At 37.3% G+C, this 21,532-nt stretch overlaps 1 protein-coding gene and 1 pseudogene across 1 annotated transcript; one reads left to right on the top strand and one right to left on the bottom strand.

Annotated features, from left to right (window-relative positions):
- The first annotated feature begins 3,193 nt into the window (after positions 1-3,193).
- On the top strand, positions 3,194-4,141 carry LOC101104974 (olfactory receptor 6J1-like). Its single transcript, XM_004023024.3, has one exon. It carries the CDS (start codon positions 3,194-3,196, stop codon positions 4,139-4,141), a length of 948 nt encoding a protein of 315 aa, XP_004023073.1.
- A 1,095-nt stretch (positions 4,142-5,236) lies between these two features.
- Positions 5,237-6,173, bottom strand: LOC101104726 (syntaxin-17-like; annotated as a pseudogene).
- Between the last annotated feature and the right edge of the window lie 15,359 nt (positions 6,174-21,532).

Consider the following 21,532-nt stretch of genomic DNA (forward strand, 5'->3'; position numbering starts at 1 on the left):
TATCTATGATATTCCTATACCCAAGGAGAATAGCGAAACTGGGAGGAACATTGCATATCAAGATTCCTTCTTCTGGATTGAAATAAATAGGGGACTGTATGTTCAATGTCTTCCTTGTCTGGAGGCAGCCCAAGTAACTGGTTTATGTGCAGCCTCAGTGTGCTCTTGGGCCCTGTGGCAGAATTTGGAAGCCACTGAAAATAGAGGCAAATACCACTGCAATTTATAGCTCCCTGTAGTTCTAGAAACAAACACTAAGTAGAATAAGAGACCAGAAAAGGTGTCTGAGGTTCTAGAAACTTTGGGTGTGATGAGTGGTGAAGGTCTTCAGTTGCTTATAGCCAGTATATAGGGACTTCATTCAGCTGGTGTTCCAAGGGTAAAGAATACACGTACCAAAGCAAGGAACCTGGGGTCCACCTGGTCCAGGAAGATTTCACATGTCATGAGGTAACTGAGCCCACACACCACAACTACTGAAGGCCATGTGCCCATTCTTTTTTAATAATTTTAATATTAGACAAAATTTATATTTTAATATAATTTTTGTTTATTAATTTTGTGAAATTTGACTGACATTTGATATCATTTTATTTATTAATTATGTGAAAGAGCATAAGTCAATGTAACAATATGGTCTATGTCATATAGTTTTTATGAAGTTAAGAAAGATAAAAGTACAATTTTTGGAAGAGTTTCCAGGACATAGCATTCAATAAATGTAGTTGGTGATTATGCTGCTGTTGCTACTGATAACGATAAATATCAAGATCCTTCTCATGACCTGATGCCTGTACATGACATTATACAGTAGTTAAAAGACTGAGTCTTGAGCAAAGCATCTGTAATGGTTTTTCTGGGTTTAATGTGTTTCTTATAGAAATTGTGTTTGTAAGTTCTCACTTTTCTAATTTGGGGGCACTTTTACTTTTCTTTTAATTGGATTTTTTAAAATAAATTATTCTCTGGAGACTATTGTACTAGTAGAAACCCTGCCCTTAGGGAGGCAGAAATAATGAACTCAGACTTCCCTTCCTTTTCCAAGTTCTAATAATCTACAGCTATACACTGGCACTTCATAGTTGTGAATCATTCATTCCCCAACAAAGTGTTTAAAAATTCACATATCAATATTGTTGCAATTGCCAGGCTTCGTTTCTTAACTTTCTGAGGCTGTCAGAAGAAGGAAGTAAACTGTGATTCCAATCATAGACAAAACCCAAATCATGAAGTTACAGAGAAGGAATACCTGGAAACCATGCACTTGAACATTCTTAACAATTTTGAGGTATGCTTCAGCAGGTCAGGTGAGAATTTACCATATTCTTTTTAAGTTGATACTCTTTGGTCACATTGCTTTTGGGTTCTTTGTTTGTTTTTCCCAAAACTATCATTTACTCCTGTTCTATCTCTTCTTTTTGTTTAGAAAAGCTTAAAGCAAAATTTTGGAATTGATTGAATAAATCTTTATTGTTTCCAATTGAGTTTGAGCAAACTCCAGGAGATGGTGAAGGACAGGAAAGCCTGGCATGCTGCTGTCCATGGGGCTGTAAGATCAGTCATGACCTAGTGATTGAACAACAACAACATCTGAATCTTTAGCTTCTGTCTTGCATCACTATAGCCTTTGAGATGCCCATCAATTGTTCATATTCAAACCAGCCATTTATGAGACCACAAGAAAGCCTCTTTCAAGTAATATACTCCACAATTACTTTTTCCATATTCATCAAATCCATCAATATTTCTTTTTCTTTGCAAGATTATAGGAAAGTAAACTGGTTGCTGTGTTTCATATCAAGCCACTGTACATATTGACAAATTTAGTTCATATTTATTTAAATACTGAATTTGTGTTATTGTATCAAGAGTAGTCATTGTTAAGAATCATAGTGCTTTAACTTTAATTTTGGTCCAATTTATTCCTCTTACTCAAAAAAGTGTAACATACATGAATTATATATTTAGCTGTTTCCTCATTATGCAGTAAATAGATAATAATAAAAGTGAGTAAAATAATAAGCTAATAAACATTTAGGATCAGAAGAAAATGGTTTAAAGACGCAAGGTATTGTCTTATTTCTAATCCTCTTATGTAAATTTTAGTTCACTTCGGTCATGCTCATCCATCACGTCTATTGAAAAGTAGCAACAAAAATTCCCACATATAAAAATAGCCCTTTCATAACCTATCAATATAAAATTTTATGTGTTTTACGATTTGGAATTTGAAATTAGCCCAGATCCAAATCTTTATTTTTGCTTATCCAAAATATCAGCATAGCCATCCAGCAAAGTCACCTTCTCTCCAACAAGTGTCCTGTTTTCTTTGTGCTTTTGGCCCTTGTTTTCTAGTATGAAGAATACAAAATGATGCTTTCACTACTTCTCTTACTAATATTCAAAATTCAAAAGTTTCATTTTTCTACTCCTTCCTGGCTGAGTATTTGCTGTCTCTCTGAATTCTAACAAAAATATAAGCAATATTGACAAGTCATTTATTTAAACCTTTCCCTTACTCTGTAAATACCTGTGAATTTCTCATTTGCTATAAGATGTGATTCTACATGGAAATTACATAAAGTTGACTTTATAGTGGCCATCTAACAGTACAGTGGCTGGAACTTGTAAGTCAAAAGTAATGAATGTATTATGTAATCATGTTTAGTTGTTTATTTTAGCATTTTTCTTCTCAATGATAAGCCAGCTTTAAAAGACATTTTGTACATATATAATAATATAGAACTAGACTTCATTGCAACTTTTCCAGCACTCTGAATTGCTTTACATCTGAATGGATTAAGGACACTGTGATAGGTTTATCCCAAAGGACACTCTATGCATCTGTTCACAAGACTTGTGAAGAACTAAATTCATTAAATTCTCTACAATGAGGGGAAACTCACAGGTCTTTCAATAGGATATTTATCATAATCTTATTGTGGAACTAATTCAACTATTATGAGTGAATTTCACACTTGAACTCTTACCTTTGGCACAGTTTATCTCAGGAGATGTTTATACACTGGAAAAATAATGATTTGTTTTTATTGTTTTTCTTCCATAAAAAGAAAATATAGTTATAATCTATATGTGGATTATTTCCAAGATTTAAATACAAAGGCCAATCATAAATTTCTTTTTTTATTATGCCAGGTGGAAGTGAGAAATTATGGATCAAAGAAACAAGACCATGGTCACTGAGTTCATTCTTCTAGGGTTTCAGAATGGGAAAGAAGTAGAAACTCTTCTCTTTTCTGCATTCCTGCTTATGTACATGACATCTCTGATTGGCAACACCATGATTATCCTTTTGGTGTGTGTTGACTACCGTCTGCACTCACCCATGTATTTCTTTGTAGCCAATCTTTCTTTCCTTGAGGTTGCAATTACCTCCACGGTAGTGCCTAAGATGTTAGCCAACACATTTTCCCTCACCAAAGCAATATCCTTTGTGGGATGTCTTACACAGTCTTTCTTCTACTTTCTCTTGGGATCTACAGAATTCTTCATCTTGGCTGTTATGTCCTTTGATCGATATGTTGCCATCTGCCACCCACTGAGGTATGCCATCATCATGAACAAACAAACATGCATATCATTGCTTCTAGGATCTTATGTAGGTGCATTTTTGTCAATTTTGGTCTCATCAATATTGACTGCCCCTCTGCCCTTTTGTGGACCAAATGTAATTAATCACTTCTTCTGTGACAGTGCTCCTGTGCTAAAGTTGGTCTGTGCAGATATCTCTCTGGCTGAGCTGGCTGACTTTGTCTCCTCTGCTGTGTTGCTGTTGGGTTCCTTGCTCCTGACAGGAGTGTCTTACACATATATTATTATTACTATCTTTAGAATTCCCTCTGTCCAGGGACGACAGAAATCTTTCTCCACCTGTGTTTCTCATATCACAGTAGTAACACTTTACTATGGAAGCTCCATCTTCATCTATGTCCGCCCACAAAAGGGTAATGTGATGGATGTTAACAAATTTGCCACAGTGCTAAATACCATTGTGACACCAATGTTGAATCCTTTCATCTACAGTCTTCGAAATGAGAAAGTGAAAGGTTCCCTGAGAGATGGTGTCAATAAATATGTGATTATGCTAACAAATTTAAGATCTTTAAAATCTCAAAAATGATATCTTTACAACAAAGATATCTTCATGTCTGGCATTAAAGTTATTTTATCATGCAATTACTTCCAAATTAATATGCTCACATAAGGAAGGACTTCCTTTGTGGCTCAACTGGTAAAGAATTCGCCTGCAATATGGGAGACTTGGGTTCAATCCCTGGGTTGGGAAGATCTCTTGGAGAAGGAAATAGCAACCCACTTCTCGACTCTTGCCTGGAAAATCCCACGGACAGAGGAGCCTGGTAAGCTGCAGTCCATGGGGTCGCTAAGAGTTGGGCACGACTGAGCAGCATTGGAGAAGGAAATGGCAATCCACTCCAGCAAATGGAGAATCCCAGGGATGGAGGAGCCTGGTGGGTTGCTGTCTATGGGGTTGCGCAGTGTCGGACAGGGTTGAAGTCACTTAGCAGCAGCAGCAGCAGCATTTCAAAATTCTTAGTTGAACGTGAAGTACAATCCATCATTGTTACTATAAATCGCCAAATTGTCTCCTGTAAGAAACAAGCAATTCCCCCCCCCCAATTTTCTTGCACTATTTATTTCCTTTACTGTATAATATTGTTAAGCAAAAATGCAATAGGGCTCACCAAATGGATTCCATTATGCAGTTCACTAATGCTCCTTGCTAAATCCTGTTTTCCCTATTTGATATGAAAAGCTCTTAAACTTCCATTCTTTTCTCTGCTAAAATGCCTAAATAATCTACATTTAGGAGAAAAAAGAAACATATTTATAATATGCTTAACCTTGGAGTCTCCAAGTCAGGGTCATGGAAGAAACTGTTCCAAAAACTATCCTTCTGTAACCCAACATGTCCTTATCAAAGTTATGGGTTCAGTTTTCATATTTCAGGTAAAAATTCTGCTCCCTGCCAGCCCTTAAACTTTCCCTGACAAATATTGTCAGCCTCATGCCAGGCTTCTAAGTCTCTCACATTTCCATTAATACCCAGCAAACAACAAAATATATCCTCTTATCACAGTTCAATCCCACTTGAGTATCTGTAGCCACTGTTTCAATATAATCATATTCTGAAAGCCAACTGAGTGTCCAACAGCAGCAAAGGTCCTCATTAGGATAGACATGCTTGTGTCAATGATTAGTAAACTTTGGTTTTTAACTGCATTTTTTGGTCAGTTGGGCTGGGGAGAGCTGGATGGCTGGGGAGAGCTGTACAGCTGGAAGTGAGCTTCCCCATCATTTTCTGTTTTTTTTTTTTTTTTGGTATCACCTTTCCACCTGTGAAGTGCAACACCCCACCACCAAGTGCAACTGCAATTTCTGACACTTTGAAGCATTAAGGAGGCCAGTCCGACCCTTCACCTCTCCTCTTATGAGTGTGCCTGCCGCAGGCAGGGCTGCCAGCTTGTATTTTTCAGCCTTCCCCCAGGTTTTGGTTCCCTCTTCAACATTCACAGCAGCACTGTTGACATGATTTTCAGTGCTGTCAATCTTCTGCTGAGAATTCACTAGGAGAGAGAAATCAGTGTGACCAGTTGGTTAAGTTCAATTAAGTCCGCTTCTAAGGTCTCCCATGATTCTGCAGCATTTTAATCTTGAGGAGTTTCAGGCAACACATACATCTGAGTCATACTCTGAGGATCAGCTTCATCTTCAGTAGTGTGAAATGTTCTCAGTCATGGATCTAAAGAAGGCTGTAATAAAGTTTCTTTATCATTAAATTGTTTCTTAAGTTCTTCTACAGATTCTAGATGGAGTTGGAAAAATCCTGCTGTTGCAGCTGACACGTCTTCAACAGAACCTATCATTCTCTTTAGAAGTCCTAGGTCACCCTTTTGGACTTTCAGACAAAGCTTCTCCATTCCTCCAATATTGCAGCAGAGTTGCTGAACTGTACGTCCTGCATTGACATGCTCTTCATGTCACTGGTCCCATGTTCAGCACCTCTAATATTTCTCAGTATTTATCTGGCACTTTCATAACATCTCCAGATCCATTTGGATTACCATTTTAGTAAATTTCGGGATAGCTGGTTCAAAAAGGCATAATTTCACTTTTTCTTAATCTTCAGACATCCTTAAAATATGTTGTGCTTCTCCTATTTACAATAACTGTCTTCTCCACTTATGTAGAAAAACCTCCCACAATGGTGCTTGAGGCTGGTAGTTAGGCATGGCACAGATGTGGGGGCCAAAAACAAGTAATTTTGAAAGTATTCTGTTGGCATAGAAGGTGGTTTAAATGCATAAATCATAAAGATACTCTTCTCATATACAGCCTCAGTTTTTGACCATTGAATACTCTGTAAATGATCCAAGCATGTCTTTAGTCTGTGATTTTAAAAAACAAGATATAAAGAGCTACAATGATCTGTATTTATTTGTCAATTAGTGTCAGCTTCTTTATAATCAATTTTCCTAATTCCTAGATATTAATTTTCTGCCCGCCATTTCTCTGACTTGAAAATCTTGACTGTCCCTCTTTTAGTAAAAATAATGATTGGTAACAATATTTTCATTTATATTAAAACAATAACTGTTGTTCCTCAGCACCTAGCATAGTACCTGGTACATAACATTTTTCAATAAATTTTTGAATATTAAAAATATCATTGTCTAAAATATCTCAAATGCTAAAGGAGTATTAAAAGCATATCTCATTCTACCTCCATCCTGTACCAATTCACTGTACTGAAATTATTAGAAATGTTCACACTTCAGAATGTCAGTGGTTGCAACCACTCTACCTTGCTGGTGTCTTGTCATCTTACTGGTAAGTAATCCAATTTCAAAATGCTATTTTGAGAAAAATGGAGCTGCATTCAAAGAGAACTCTTACAGCCACTAGATAATAGGGCTATTTCATCAGCGGGACAAGGTAATATGCCAATTTCCGTCAGTCACTGATGAAGAACTGAGTACAGAATACATCAGATCTTTGGTGCCATTGTTCTGCTACACAGATGGGTACAAGAGGCCATTAACAGCTTTCAGGCAAGAAATACTGGTATTTGAGTGAAAGTTAGCTTGTATACCGGACTTCTCTTATGGTTCAGTGTAAAGAATCCACCAGACACAGGAGACATGGGTTCAACCCTTGGGTTGGGAAGATCCTCTGGAGAAGGGCATGGCAACCCATGCCAGTAGTCTTGCCTGGAGAATCCCATGGACAGAGGAGCCTGGCAGGCTATAGTCCATAAGGTTGCAAAGAGTCGGACATGAATGAGGAGACTCAGCACGTTTGCGCATAGCTTATATAAAATGAAGTACTGTAGTTCTTCAATGGTTTCATCTATTTTCTACAACTAAGCTGCTGCTGCTAAGTCGCTTCAGTATATCCGACTCTGTGCGACCTCATAGACAGCAGCCCACCAGGTTCCTCTGTCCCTGGGATTCTCCAGGCCAGAACACTGGAGTGGGTTGCCATTTCCTTCTCCAACACGTGAAACTGAAATGTGAAAGGGAAGTCGCTCAGTCATGTCCGACTCATAGCGACTCCACTGCCTTCTCCATCTACAACTATGACATGTGTTGAAAAGATTTAGAAATTTCCAGGGAATGAACCACCCATTTCTCATTTGTATTCTTCCAAGCATCCAAAGAAAAAATGATTATCATTTTAGATCTATTTTTTCAGAGAAAATCAAAGGGCAAAACGTTTTTATCTCATTCTATTAAGCTAGTATACACTTGCGAAAAGTGAAAGTGTTAGTCACTCTGTCATGTCCTACTCTTTATGACCAAATGGGCTCTAGCTTAGCAGGCTCTTCTATCCAAGTAATTCTTCAGGCAAGATTACTGGAGTAAGTAACCATTCCCTTCTCCAGAGGATCTTCCACATCCAGGGATTGAATCCAGGTCTTCTGCATTGCAGATAGATTCTTTACCATCTGAGCCACCTAGGAAGTCTAGTGTACAATTGTAATCTAAATCAAATAGGGATACTTCAAGAAGAGGATGTTAAAGGATAATGGTGCACATTAATATGGAGGCAAGTATTATAACAAAAATTTATAAAGTTAAAAATTGAAGCATGTAGAAAAGCATACAGAAAATCTAGATGGCTAAATAGAATAATATAATTTGGTTTAATGTTTGATGTTTATTAATAAGGGAAGTAATTTATCACTTTAACACAAAAGGAGAAAATAAAATGTATCATCATCTCTAAAGAGGATAAGGCTATATTTCAACCATCTACTACAAAGCAACTTTAAATAATGAAAACAGAGCATTTGATGGTTTCTTATAGTCAATGATTACATGAGCAACTCAAATATAAGCAAAAAAAATTAATTTGTTTCATATATTTTTAAAATAGCAAAGAAAAATTCATATTCTCATGTCTTTATAAATAAATTATAGCTATATAGGAAGAAATAGTCTTTCAAATGCTATTTTCATAAAATAGAAGGAGAAGAACTCCTTCCAACTGATTTTATAATCTCAAAAATCCACATTAAAATAATAATAACATACTTCAGTTCAGTTCAGTTCAGTTCAGTTTAGTCACTCAGTCATGTCCGACTCTTTGTGACCCCAAGAATTGCAGCACACTAGACCTCCCTGTCTATCACCAACTCCTGTAGTTCACTCAGGCTCACGTCCATCGAGTCAGTGATGCCATCCAGCCATCTCATCCTCTGTCATTCCCTTCTCCTCCTGCCCCCAATCCCTCCCAGCATCAGAGTCTTTTCGAATGAGTCAACTCTTCGCATGAAGTGGCCAAAGTATTGGAGTTTCAGCTTTAGCATCATTCTTTCCAAAGAAATCCCAGGGCTGATCTCCTTCAGAATGGACTGGTTGGATCTCCTTGCAGTCCAAGGGACTCTCAAGAGTCTTCTCCAACACCACAGTTCAAAGGCATCAATTATACAGCTCTCTGCTTTCTTCACAGTCCAACTCTCACATCCATACCTGACCACTGCAAAAACCATAGCCTTGATTAGACGGACCTTAGTCGGGGCAAAGTAATGTCTCCGCTTTTGAATATACTATCTAGGTTGGTCATAACTTTTCTTACAAGGAGTAAGCATCTTTTAATTTCATGGCTGCAATCACCGTTTGCAGTGATTTTGGAGCCCCCCAAAATAAAGTCTGACACTGTTTCCACTGTTTCCCCATCTATTTCCTATGAAGTGATGAGACCGGATGCCATGATCTTCATTTTCTGAATGTTGAGCTTTAAGCCAACTTTGTCGCTCTCCTCTTTCACTTTCATCAAGAGGCTTTTAGTTCCTCTTCACTTTCTGCCATAAGGGTGGTGTCATCTGCATATCTGAGGTTAGAACATTACAAAAATTAAAAAAAAAATTCTTAATGAATTCAACACATATTTCTCATAATATTAGCAGTCCTTTCAAACTGAAAAAGGATGACATGTCATATTTTACTACGTTTTTATTATAAAAATGCTTTGCTATTTATATCTTCAAAAACCAACCAATTAATGCAGCAATTACCTATTGGATGAGAAAATTGTATTATTGGATGCAGAAAACGGTTAAAAACATACTACATTCTACAATGTATATATATGTCAAATTATTAAATTGCATGTTAAATATAATATGTATAAAACTTTTGTCAATTATACTTCAATAAAACTTAAAAGAAGCTAGTTGTCATGTGGAAGGGGATTTGTAATAAGGAAATTTGTATGATGCAAATTAAGAGTGACCAAGCCTTTCCCAAGTCTTTTTTCTAAAGTCACCATGAATGTTCATATTCAGCCACAAAACCAGTGAGAAATAAAAAATACCTCCACCCTTATTTAAGGGAAACCTTCAGTGGCTAAGTGGTAAAGGGTCATTCTGTAATGAAGAAGACTTGTAGGAGATGTGGGTTCGATTCTGGGTTGAGGTTGAGAAGATCCCCTGGAGGAGGAAATGGCAACCCACTCCAGTATTCTTGCCTGGATAATCCTATGGACAGAAGACCCTGGCAGGATACAGTCCATGGTGCTACAGAGTCAGACATGATAGCAGCTGAGCACACATGTACATAAATTAATTAAGGCAATATCAATATTACTGTGGTATTCCACAGTAATGAAATCAGCTTATGATTCACATTTCAACTTTGTTATGTCAATTCAGTTCAGTCACTCAGTTGTGTCCAACTCTTTGCCACCCCCATGAACCTCAGGGCGCCAGGCCTCCCTGTCCATCACCAACTCCCAGAGTCCACCTAAACTCATGTCCATTGAGTCGGTGATGCCATCTAACCATCTCATTTTCTGTTGTCCCCTTCTCCTCCTCCCCTCAATCTTTCCCAGCATCAGGGTCTTTCCAAATGTGTCAGCTCTTAGCATTAGGTCGCCAAAATATTGGAGTTTCAGCTTCAACATCAGTCCCTCCAATGAACACCCAAGACTGATCTCCTTTAGGATGGATTGGTTGGATCTTCTTGCAGTCCAACTTTGTTACATTGCTTTATCTAAAGCAAGTTTCCTATCTTAGTGACATACCTAGGTGTAACTTGATGTATTAAAATCATAATGTAGGAAGAACATATATAATCATTTTCTTATGTTACAGTTACTTTTTAAAGAATTAAAAATTTAAAGTTAGTAGCAAGAAAGAAATTACAAAGATCAGAGCAGAAAAAAAAAAAAAGGAAAAGAAATGAAGGAAACAAAATAAAGATTAAAAAAAAACTAAAAGCTGATTGCTGGGGTCCAGCCCCTGCAGGATCCAGGAAAATCTGAAGGAGAAACGGCATCAGTGATTGATTTAGAGAAAGAGATAAGGAAAGAATGTTGTAGATAAGAAAATAGAGGAGAGAAAGAGGCTGATATTCCTTGCTTTACATAGAGAAATAATAAAACTCCAAGACAAGAAGTTTGCCCTGTTCACGGAGGCTGCAGGTGCCCTCCCAGTCTCCCAAGGGAGTGAAGACGCAGAATGTCTTCCTGTTCAGGTCTTAGAAACCCGAGCAGATAAGTGAATGCAGGGAGCCTCTATGCTCCAAGGGATCAGCCTGAAAAAGAGAGGGAGGGGGAGAGACAGAGAATGATTGACATGGGGAGACCAAGCTATTTTGGTGAGTGAGGCCCAATAGCTTTATTTTCAAAAGGTACTTATATACTTTTTTGTACATAGAGGGAAATGAAAGATGCAAGGTCATACAGAGTCAGCCCAAACATTCCAGCAGTTTTGCCTTTATCAAAACCAGGATTTTTTCTGCCTACCTTTCCCACAAATGATGTTGTGTACAGTATCTTCTGGCCTTGGAGGCCTGTGAACATTTTATGACCCTCTCTTGATAAAGGCTGCTCAACCAGAAAACTTATTTTCCCTCAAAGTGTTTTTTCTTTATATTTCTAATCTATGTCAGCTTCAGAAAATGCCAAACAGAATTACATTTTTCACAGAGTAAAGGTGTAGTGAGTTACAAGAAAGAACCAATTAGCTCAAAGATCTGATGTGGTTAAATTCAAGGCTACACTTGTTTTTCTTGCATTCTCACTATGTTAACTAATGCACTCCCAGGTGCACAGTGGATAAAAGATATGGGAACTTAGCAACAAGCATTGGCCCAATAATGAAATCCTACACCAGCACTACTCTAATAACTTTTAACTCTTTCAAAGGCTCTATGTTTTAGGCTTTCCATGCCTCTCACAGTTGGGAGGCTGTAAATAATCACATGCATAGCTGTAAGAGTCTGGATATACCTGCTGAGCAAGCTAGAATGCTAACAGAGGGGGTTTGATTTGAAATATTCCTCTCATGTCCAGGAGACTTATTAGCTATAGCCCTAAGTTGATTTTCTCCAGAGAAAGGTGGTCAGGGTTAGCCCCCTGTTAATGTCAGAGGAGTTGGTGAGTCATGAAATAGTAAAACAGACAGATTCTGGTTTTGGGGTAGATGCTCGAGAAAGCCTAGGGTGCCCCTTGAGTTCTGAAGCCTTGATTAACAGTTCTCTTCCACATGACCTTGTCATGGGTGGGATCTCCTGTGGTGGCTCCCGGCAACTTATTCTTTGAGAAGATAAACAAAGTTGACAAACCATTGACCAGACTCATCAAGAAAAAAGAGAAAATAATCAAAATAGCAAAATTAGAAAAGAAGACAGAAATACAAAGAATTATAGAGATGATTATGAGCAACTATATGGCAATAAGATGGATAACCTGGAAGAAATGAACAGTTCAACCTTCCAAGACTGAACCAGGAAGAAAGAGAAATTATGAACAATCCAATCCCAAGTCCTGGAATTGAAGCTGTGAAAAAAAAAAAAAACAAAAAAAACCAAAACCTCCCCAAATACAAAAGCCCAGGGTCAGATGGCTTCACAGGTGACTTCTATCAAACATTTAGAGAAGAAGTAATGCCTATCCTTCTGAAATTATTCCCAAAACATTGCAGAGGAAGAAACACTTCCAAACTTATTCTATGAGGCCAACATCACCCCTATACCTAAAAAAGATAAAGACATCACAAAAAAAGAAAAATGTAGGCCACCATCACCGATGAACACAGATGCAAAAACCTTAGCAAAATTTTAGCAAACAGAATTCAGCAGCACATTAAAAAGATTATACACCATGATCACGTTGGCTTTATCCCAGGGCTGAAGGATTCTTCAATATATGCAAATCAATGAATGCAATACACCATATTAACAAACTGAAAGATAAAAGCCATGTGATAATCTCAATAGATGCAGAAAAACATTTTGACAAAATTCGGCAATAATTATGAAAAGAACTCTCCAAAAAATGGACATAGAAAACCCTACCTCAACATAATGAAGACCATACATGATAAACTCACAGCAAGCATTATTCTCAATGATAAAAAACTGAAAGCATTTCCTCTATGATCACACCCACTCTGTTATTTAACATATTTTTGGAAGCCCTACCTATGATGATTAGAGGAAAAAAGAAATAAAAAGGAAACTGGATTGGTTAAGAAGACGTGAAACAAACGTCATGTACTAATGTGTATAATCATGATGTTGTGATCATTGAACTAGAGTCAGATCATTATGAATGCCAGCAAATTTGGAAAACTCAGCAGTGGCTACAGGACTGGAAAATGTCAGTTTTCATTGCAATCCCAAAGAAAGGCAGTGCCAAAGAAAGTTCAAACTACTGCACAACTGCACTCATCTCACAGGCTAGCAAAGTAATGCTCAAAATTCTCCAAGTCAGGCTTTAACAGTACATGAACTGAGAACTTCTTGATGTTCAAGCTGGATTTAGAAAAGGCAGAGGAACCAGAGGTCAAATTGCCTACATCTGTTGGATCATCAAAACAGCAAGAGAATTCCAGAAAAGCATCTACTTTTTCTTTACTGACTATGCCAAAGCCTTTGACTATGTAGATCATAACAAACTGTGGAAAATTCTTAGAGATGGGAATATCTTTGCAGTCCACATTACCTGCCTCCTGCAAAATCTGTATGCTGGTCAAGAAGCAACAGTTGGAACTGGATATGGAACAACAGACTGGTTCCAAATTGGGAAAGGAGTACCTAAAGGCTGTATATTGTCACTCTGCTTATTTAACTTATATGCAGAGTACATCATGAGAAGAGCAAGAAGAACTAAAGAACCTCTTGAAAGTTAAAGAGGAGAATGAAAAAGTTGGCTTAAAACTCAGCATTCAAAAAGCTCAGATCATGGCAACGCATCACTTCATGGCAAATAAATGGGGAAATGATGGAAACAGTGACAGACTAGTGGGCTGAGAGTCCCTTGGACTGCAATGAGATCAAAGCAGTCAATCCTAAAAGAAATCAGCCCTGAATATTCATTGGAAGGACTGATGCTGAAGCTGAAACTCCAATACTTTGGCCACCTGATGTGCATAACTGACTCATTTGAAAAGACCCTGATGCTGGGAAAGATTGAAGGCTGGAGGAGAAGGAAAAGAGTTGGATGTGACTGAGTGACTGAACTGAACTGAAACTAATTCTCTATTTAGCAAATTGTTATAAACCCCCCCAAAAGGCAAATGTTTGCCAGCCTCAAACTTAATGTACTTAACTTGAATACTGAAAACAGATATATGTATATTATGAGTAAAAGTTCAGTTGTTAAAATTATTTTCATAGCCTCAAACTTTATAGAATTATAAAACAACCTCAGATATGCAGATGGCACTACCCTCATGGCAGAAAGTGAAGAGGAACTAAAATGCCTCTTGATGAAAGTGAAAAAGTAAAATGAAGAAACAGTGGGAACAGTGTTAGACTTTATTTTTTGGGGCTCCACAATCACTGCAGATGGTGACTGCAGCCATGAAATTAAAAGACGCTTACTTCTTGGAAGAAAAGTTATGACCAACCTAGATAGCATATTGAAAAGCAGAGACATTTATTTGCCAACAAGGTCCATCTAGTCAAGGCTATGGTTTTTGCAGTGGTCATGTATGGATGTGAGAGTTGGACTGTGAAGAAAGCTGAGCGCTGAAGAACTGATGCTTTTGAACTGTGGTGTGGGAGAAGACTCTTGAGAGTCCCTTGGACTGCAAGGAGATCCAACCAGTCCATTCTGAAAGAGATCAGCCCTGGGATTTCTTCAGAAGGAATGATGCTAAAGCTGAAACTCCAGTACTTTGGCCACCTCGTGTGAAGAGTTGACTCATTGGAAAAGACTCTGATGCTGGGAGGGATTGGGGGCAGGAGGAGAAGGGGATGACAGAGGATGAGATGGCTGGATGACATCACTGACTTGATAGACGTGAGTCTGAGTGAACTTCGAGAGTTGGTGATGGACAGGGAGGCCTGGAATGCTGCGATTCATGGGCCCGCAAAGAGTCGGACACGAGTGAGTGACTGAAATGAACTGAACTGAACTGAACTGAACTGATGCCATAAATAAACTAAACTACAAAATTATTTGTCATATTACTGTGCTGAAAGAGTCACCCAATTTTAGTCAAATTTGTTTTCTTCAGCTAATTATTTTGGTTTTATTTAGTAAAAATCTAGCTGGTGTTCTTGGTTTTAACAGCCCTACATGAAAGTACTTCTCTGGGGAATCTCTCTTTCTTCCAGGAATTCTCCCTAAGAGCTTTCCAAATAAATTCAGAATACTTATTTCTCCTGGCAGTTCTATCATTTCAAACAAACAGGATGACTTCTATTTTCATATTCTCTTCATCTTAGGTCACAAGAGGGTATGACTTCACTTTATCAATTGGTTCTATAAATTTTGTCAGAAATCATATATCTATAAAGGAATTACCACACTATCAACATATTTGGAAAGTTCAATTCATATTTGAGAATTAGAATAGAATCACCAAGAGGATGATGATTCACACTAAATTAAATGCTAGTTCTTTTCTTAAAAACACACAAACACATTACATCATCTGTCTTTAGAGAATGTACTTATAAGATGGATCATGTTTAATAAACTTAATATTGACTATATTTCTGAAAAGTAAATGTAAATTAATAAAAAATTGAACAATTTAGAAATGTATATTTTTATGGATTTTTCCTCTGAGATAAGAATTTATTTGTAGTCTCTACTTAGTCCCTTTCATATTATACTGTATGTATTTGGGTTTTGTAATTTCCTTAGAAAAGATACCTAATGTCTCCAGTCTGTACCAGTATCCAGTGTTTTTCATTTTTCTTTTAGTCTTTTAAAATTTTTATCCTGGCCAAGTTGTTCTAACTTCTATTTCTATTTTTGAGAGACAGATGCACTTTTCTGTAGATAGGAAGTAGACAATGAAAACTGTTATGAAACTTTTTGCTCCTATAGGAGAAAATAGACTTTAATTCAACTGTTATGAAAAAAAGTGATAGTTTTAATATATTATTTTTTAAAAGTTTCTCATTAGGCCAAATGAAACACTTAAGAAATGTCGACAGATATCTACCTTAATAAACTGAGTGGACATAATTTCCAAAGGAGTTATATACCCTACAATTATATGTATTACTAATGGAAGACATCAGTAAGTTCAATCTACTGTTGTGCATCTGTTCTCCCCTCGGATGTGTGGATATTTTGAAAATAAAGGTTATGCTTAAATTGTGTACACAGGTTTAAATATGAGCCTACTGTGAATAAAAAATTATATAAAACTGTACAAAGAAGCTGAATAACATTACCTGGACAAAAAAGTTTATCTAACTAAATTGTTAGTTTATTGCATGGCTTGATGATGCTTTGGATTATTAATTTTATCAGTTGACACAACCTGCTTCAGAGTTACATACAATGTTCTCAAAGTCTGCAGCAGAAATGTCACATTTATTCAGAAAGAACACATCATATTTTAAACTCTGAAAAATACAGCCAAGTACCTCCTGAATGAAGCATGTATGTTTTAGGTTAATTCCACAAACCAATATCATAATTTTATAACTCAGATTTTTGAAAATCAATATTATTGATTTATAGAGTTTGAGATTGTTGGAAACATAAAAGAGTATTTGTGTGTGCACATTTATCTTAGTAATGATTCTAAAGCTCTGGAATATATATTGTACATTTTATTCAAAATATTCTATTTAGTGGAAGGTAACAGTTATAGATGCTCAAAATTCTCCAAGCCAGGCTTCAGCAATATGTGAACCGTGAACTTCCTGATGTTCAAGCAGGGCTTCTAGTCGCCGCATTTCACCAGATCATCTGCTTCTTGGTCAGTAGCTCTCTGCACAACACAGGTGCCCAGGGCCGAACTCCAGCAAGCCCCTGAAGCAGCCGCCGACTAAGGTCCGTCTAGTCAAGGCTATGGTTTTTCCAGTGGTCATGTATGGATGTGAGAGTTGGACTGTGAAGAAGGCTGAGCACCAAAGAATTGATGCTTTTGAACTGTGGTGTTGGAGAAGACTCTTCAGAGTCCCTTGGACTGCAAGGAGATCCAACCAGTCCATACTGAAGATCAGTCCTGGGACTTCTTTGGAAGGAATGATGCTAAAGCTGAAACTCCAGCACTTTGGCCACCTCGTGTGAAGAGTTGACTCATTGGAAAAGACTCTGATGCTGGGAGGCCTTGGGGGCAGGAGGAGAAGGGGAGACTGAGGATGAGATGGCTGGATGGCATCACTGACTCGATGGACGTGAATCTGAGTGAACTCTGGGAGTTGGTGATGGACAGGGAGGCCTGGCGTGCTGCGATTCATGGGGCCGCAAAGAGTCGGACACGACTGAGTGACTGAACTGAACTGAACTGAACTGATTGAACAGTTTTAGATATATGTTTATTTTGTATAAAACCTTTTGTCTTTGTTGTATATTGGTTTTGCTTATTTAGCTATTAAAATATCTTTTAAAATTCAATTACTCCTCTCCATTGTTAAGAAAAATTAGAGAGAACAAAAGAATTTGCAGTAGCAGTGCTTGAAGCAGTTAAAGATTTAAGCAAAATCAGTGACTGTACAGGCTCCATTTATACTCTGATTGCTAATTATATTGCAAAGATTCATGAATCCATTAAACAAGGAAGTATCAAACCCAGCATTTATGCTACATAAATGTATGATTTGAAGCAATTTTTATTGACTCAACATGTTACTGTCAAAATTATACTAGTGATGCTATAAATTAATTTTCAAATTTGATCTGTGTATTTACCATGGTGAGTAAAGCTTTGTCCTTCTGCCTAATTCTACAGTTCATTTAATTCTGTCAGTAATACTTTTCATTCAAGAAATTTATTAAGAAAAATTTATATTTTTAGGAATGTCAATATGATATGAATATTGAATTTACTCATATCATAGTTATATGACTAACATCAAGGGTTCTTATTCCAGGAAGTATCCTGTAATGGATGTAGGAAGAAGAAATTAAAGTTGTAGTTTGAAGAAAGGTAGCATATTAATTCCAATAGTACAGATATATTAAAAACATTGGAAGCCAAAGGAGATTAGTTAATAAATTTGAGCGGGGTTGTAAGAAAAGTACCCAGATGTGCTGAAATATTTAGTCTCAAATTTTAAGGGATGTGTAGTCTTGTTTGATATAGATAAGAAAATTAAAAGAGTAGACAAAGTGTATAGTGAGGAGTGATTTCTGAAGGGTCCTGAATTTTTTTGATAAAGACAATATAGTCATTTGTTTGAGACACATAGTTAATTTTGGACTCAGCTGCTCATGACCAGAAAAGAATGCTAGAACCAGATGCTGAGAATAACTTTCTGATATCACCTGGAGTGTGTAATAAAAAGCAGAGGATTTACATATTATTTAAGTTTCTCACTGTAGATCAGTTCAGTTTAGTTCAGTTGCTCAGTCGTGTTGGACTCTTTGTGATCCCATGGGCTGCAGCACACCAGACCTCCCTGTCCATCACCAACTTTCAGAGTTTACTAACTCATGTCCATTGAATCGGTGATGCCATCCAACCATCTCTTTCTCTGTCGTCCCCTTCTCCTCCTGCCTTCAATCTTTCCCAGCATCAAGATATCTTCCAATGAGTCAGCTCTTCGTATCAGATGGCCAAAGTATCAGAGTTTCAGCCAAGTTTAAACCAACTTTTTCACTCTCCTCTTTCACTTTCATCAAGAGGCTCTTGAGTTCTTCTTTGCTTTCTGCCATAAGGATGGTGTCATCCATATTTCTGAGGTTATTGGTGTTTCTCCCAGCAATCTTGATTCCAGCTTGTGCTTCATCCAGCCCAGCATTTGTAGATAAGAGCAATGTATAATGGTGCAACTATTTTAATCAATTAAATAGTAATAGAAATTATTGTCTGAATAATGTGCCCTTCATAGTCAAAAGACAACTTGCATTGTCAGCATAACCAGGATGCTATGGTGATGTTATCTGTATGAGACAAATATAGTTACTCATGTCTAGGATGCCTGTGCCTGGATTCATTCCAGAGGTCCAGTGACTCAATGAATCTGATCCTTCATTGGGTTAGAAATCCCTATTTCTGCATCAATCCATCTCCTATTAGTGAGGTTTACCAGTAAATATGGAGGAAAGTAGAATCATCTCCCACAAATAGGGCACAAGACAGTCATTTCTATCTAAGAAGCTTCTCCAACTCATGTCCATTAGAGAAAACAAAACAGCAGCTACACTTCATGATCAACATAAAGTCTGAAGATAAATTATAAGTCATTACAATTTTGCAAGATAATTAGGACTTTAAAGGAAAACAGTTTACTAAAAATGGACAGAATAGATGAGAGTTGAAAAATATTTTTATATAATTTAATTATTTCAATTGGAGAATAATTGCTTTACAATATTGTATTGGTTACTGCCATACATCAATATGAATTAGCCATAGGTGTACATATGTGCCCTTCCTCTTGAACCTCCCACTCTATCCCACCCCTCTACATTGCCACAGAGCACCAGATTTGAATCATACAGCAAATTCTCACTGGTTATTTTATATATGGCAATGTATATGTTTCAACGCTACTCTCCCAGTTTGTTGCATCCTCTTCTTCCCTCACTGTGTCTACAATTCTGTTCACTGTACCTGTGTATCCAATACTGTCTCGCATGTAGGTTCACCAGCACCATCTTTCTAGATTCCATGTATATATGAGTTAATATAGGATATTTGTTTTTCTCTTCCTGAGTTACTTAACTCTTTATAATAGGCTCTAGGTTCATCCGCCTCACTAGAACTGTCTCAAATGTGTTCATTTTTATGGCTGAGTAATATTCCATTGTGTATATGGACCACAACTTCTTTATCCATTCATCTGCTGATGAATATCTAGGCTGCCTCCATGTACTAGCTACTGTAAATAGTGCTGTAGTGAACATTTGGGTACTTTTTCAATTATGGTTTTCTCAGGGTATATGTCTTCATGTGAAGAGTTGACTCATTGTAAAAGACCCTGATGCTAGGAGAGAGTGGGGGCAGAAGGAGAAGCGGACAACAGAGGATGAGATGGCTGGATGGCATCACCGACTTGATGGACATGGATTTGGATGAACTCCAGGAGTTGTTGATGGACAGGGAGGCCTGATGTGCTGCAATTTATGGGGTCACAAAGAGTCGGACACTACTGAGCTACTGAACTGACTGATTGAGATTACTCGGTCATATGGTAGTTTCAGAGAAACATTTTTGAAGTAGTTTTATTAAAAAGTGATAATTGGTTGAATGTAGAAGTTAAGATATAACCAGAAGAAAATGATTAGAGATGTCTATCAACAAATTATGGTCATGATGGGATATGCAATGGACTAGCAACAAAAATAAATAAAAATAGGGCAGCCTGTCAAAATACACTCTGTTCATTTAAATGTAGTAAATCTCCTATTGTAAAAGAGATTGGGTCATAGGTCTGGAACTCCAAAAATTAAAATAGGAGAGTTTGGTAAATGTGAAACCTTGAGAGGAGATAAAATTATTCACAGAAAGCATAAAGAAAACCATGAGAACAAAATGTATGATTTTCCATTTTAAAAGATAGTGTGAATTATGTATGTGATTTATATAAAAGGCATACAAATAGACAGGTTTTTAATGTTTGGTAACCTTGTGTCAACACTAACTATTGAAGCTAAAAGTCTTTCTAAACCTGGAAGAAAACGGTCTAGAGGCAATACTGTTTTCCTTTTCTGCAGATAATGTTTTCACTGGGCAATGACCTTTAACAATGAAACTACAACTGTGATGAAATTCATCCTCCTTGGTTTGCACACTACCTGGGGCATGAAGATCTTGCTCTTCTTTACATTCCTGACTGTGTATGTGACAGTTTTAAGTAATGCTATGATCATCCTACTGGTGTGGAGTTATAATTGCCTTCACTCACCCATGTATTTGTTCCTTGTAAACCTCTCACTTTTAGAAATCATGCTCACTTCTGTGAACACCTAAGATGTCGGCCATTACAATTTCACAAATAAACACCATATCCCTTGAAGGCTGTATCACTCAGTCTTTCTTCTATTTTCTCTTTGGAACAGTAGAGTTCTTCATCTTGGCAATTATGGCACTTGACCGCTATGTTGTCATCAGTATCCCTTTGAGATACCTAACCATTATGAGAATCCAGGTTTGCCTGAAGATGACCTTAGCCTCTTGAGTGAGAGGATTATTGTATAATCTATTGCCTTCCATTGCAACCATAAAATTACCATTCTGTGGTCCCAATATTATGGATCACTTTTTTTGTGACACTGCCCCCATGTTGCAACTGGTATGTGGTGATCTCCAATTGGTAGAAATGGTTCATTTTATCTGTTCTTCAGTTCTCCTTCTGAATTCTCTCTTCTTTACTCTAACTCCTTATATCTTCATTGTCTTTTTGAAAAATTGCTTAAAAAAAACCCCTCTCCTATGCCCTAATTCTGAGGAAGCCACTGACCTGCTTGGGCCATGCAATGAATGGTGTACTTCAGACCCTATGCACAGCCATGGAAAACGTGTTTGTGCAGTACACAACATTTGCAAGTGTGCTTACTCACTTCAGTATCATCTGACTCTTTGCGACCCTATGGACTGTAGCCCACCAGGCTCCTCTGTCCATGG

This window comes from Ovis aries, chromosome 5, assembly GCF_016772045.2.
Source record: "Ovis aries strain OAR_USU_Benz2616 breed Rambouillet chromosome 5, ARS-UI_Ramb_v3.0, whole genome shotgun sequence".
In the NCBI taxonomy this organism is placed as follows: domain Eukaryota; kingdom Metazoa; phylum Chordata; class Mammalia; order Artiodactyla; family Bovidae; genus Ovis; species Ovis aries.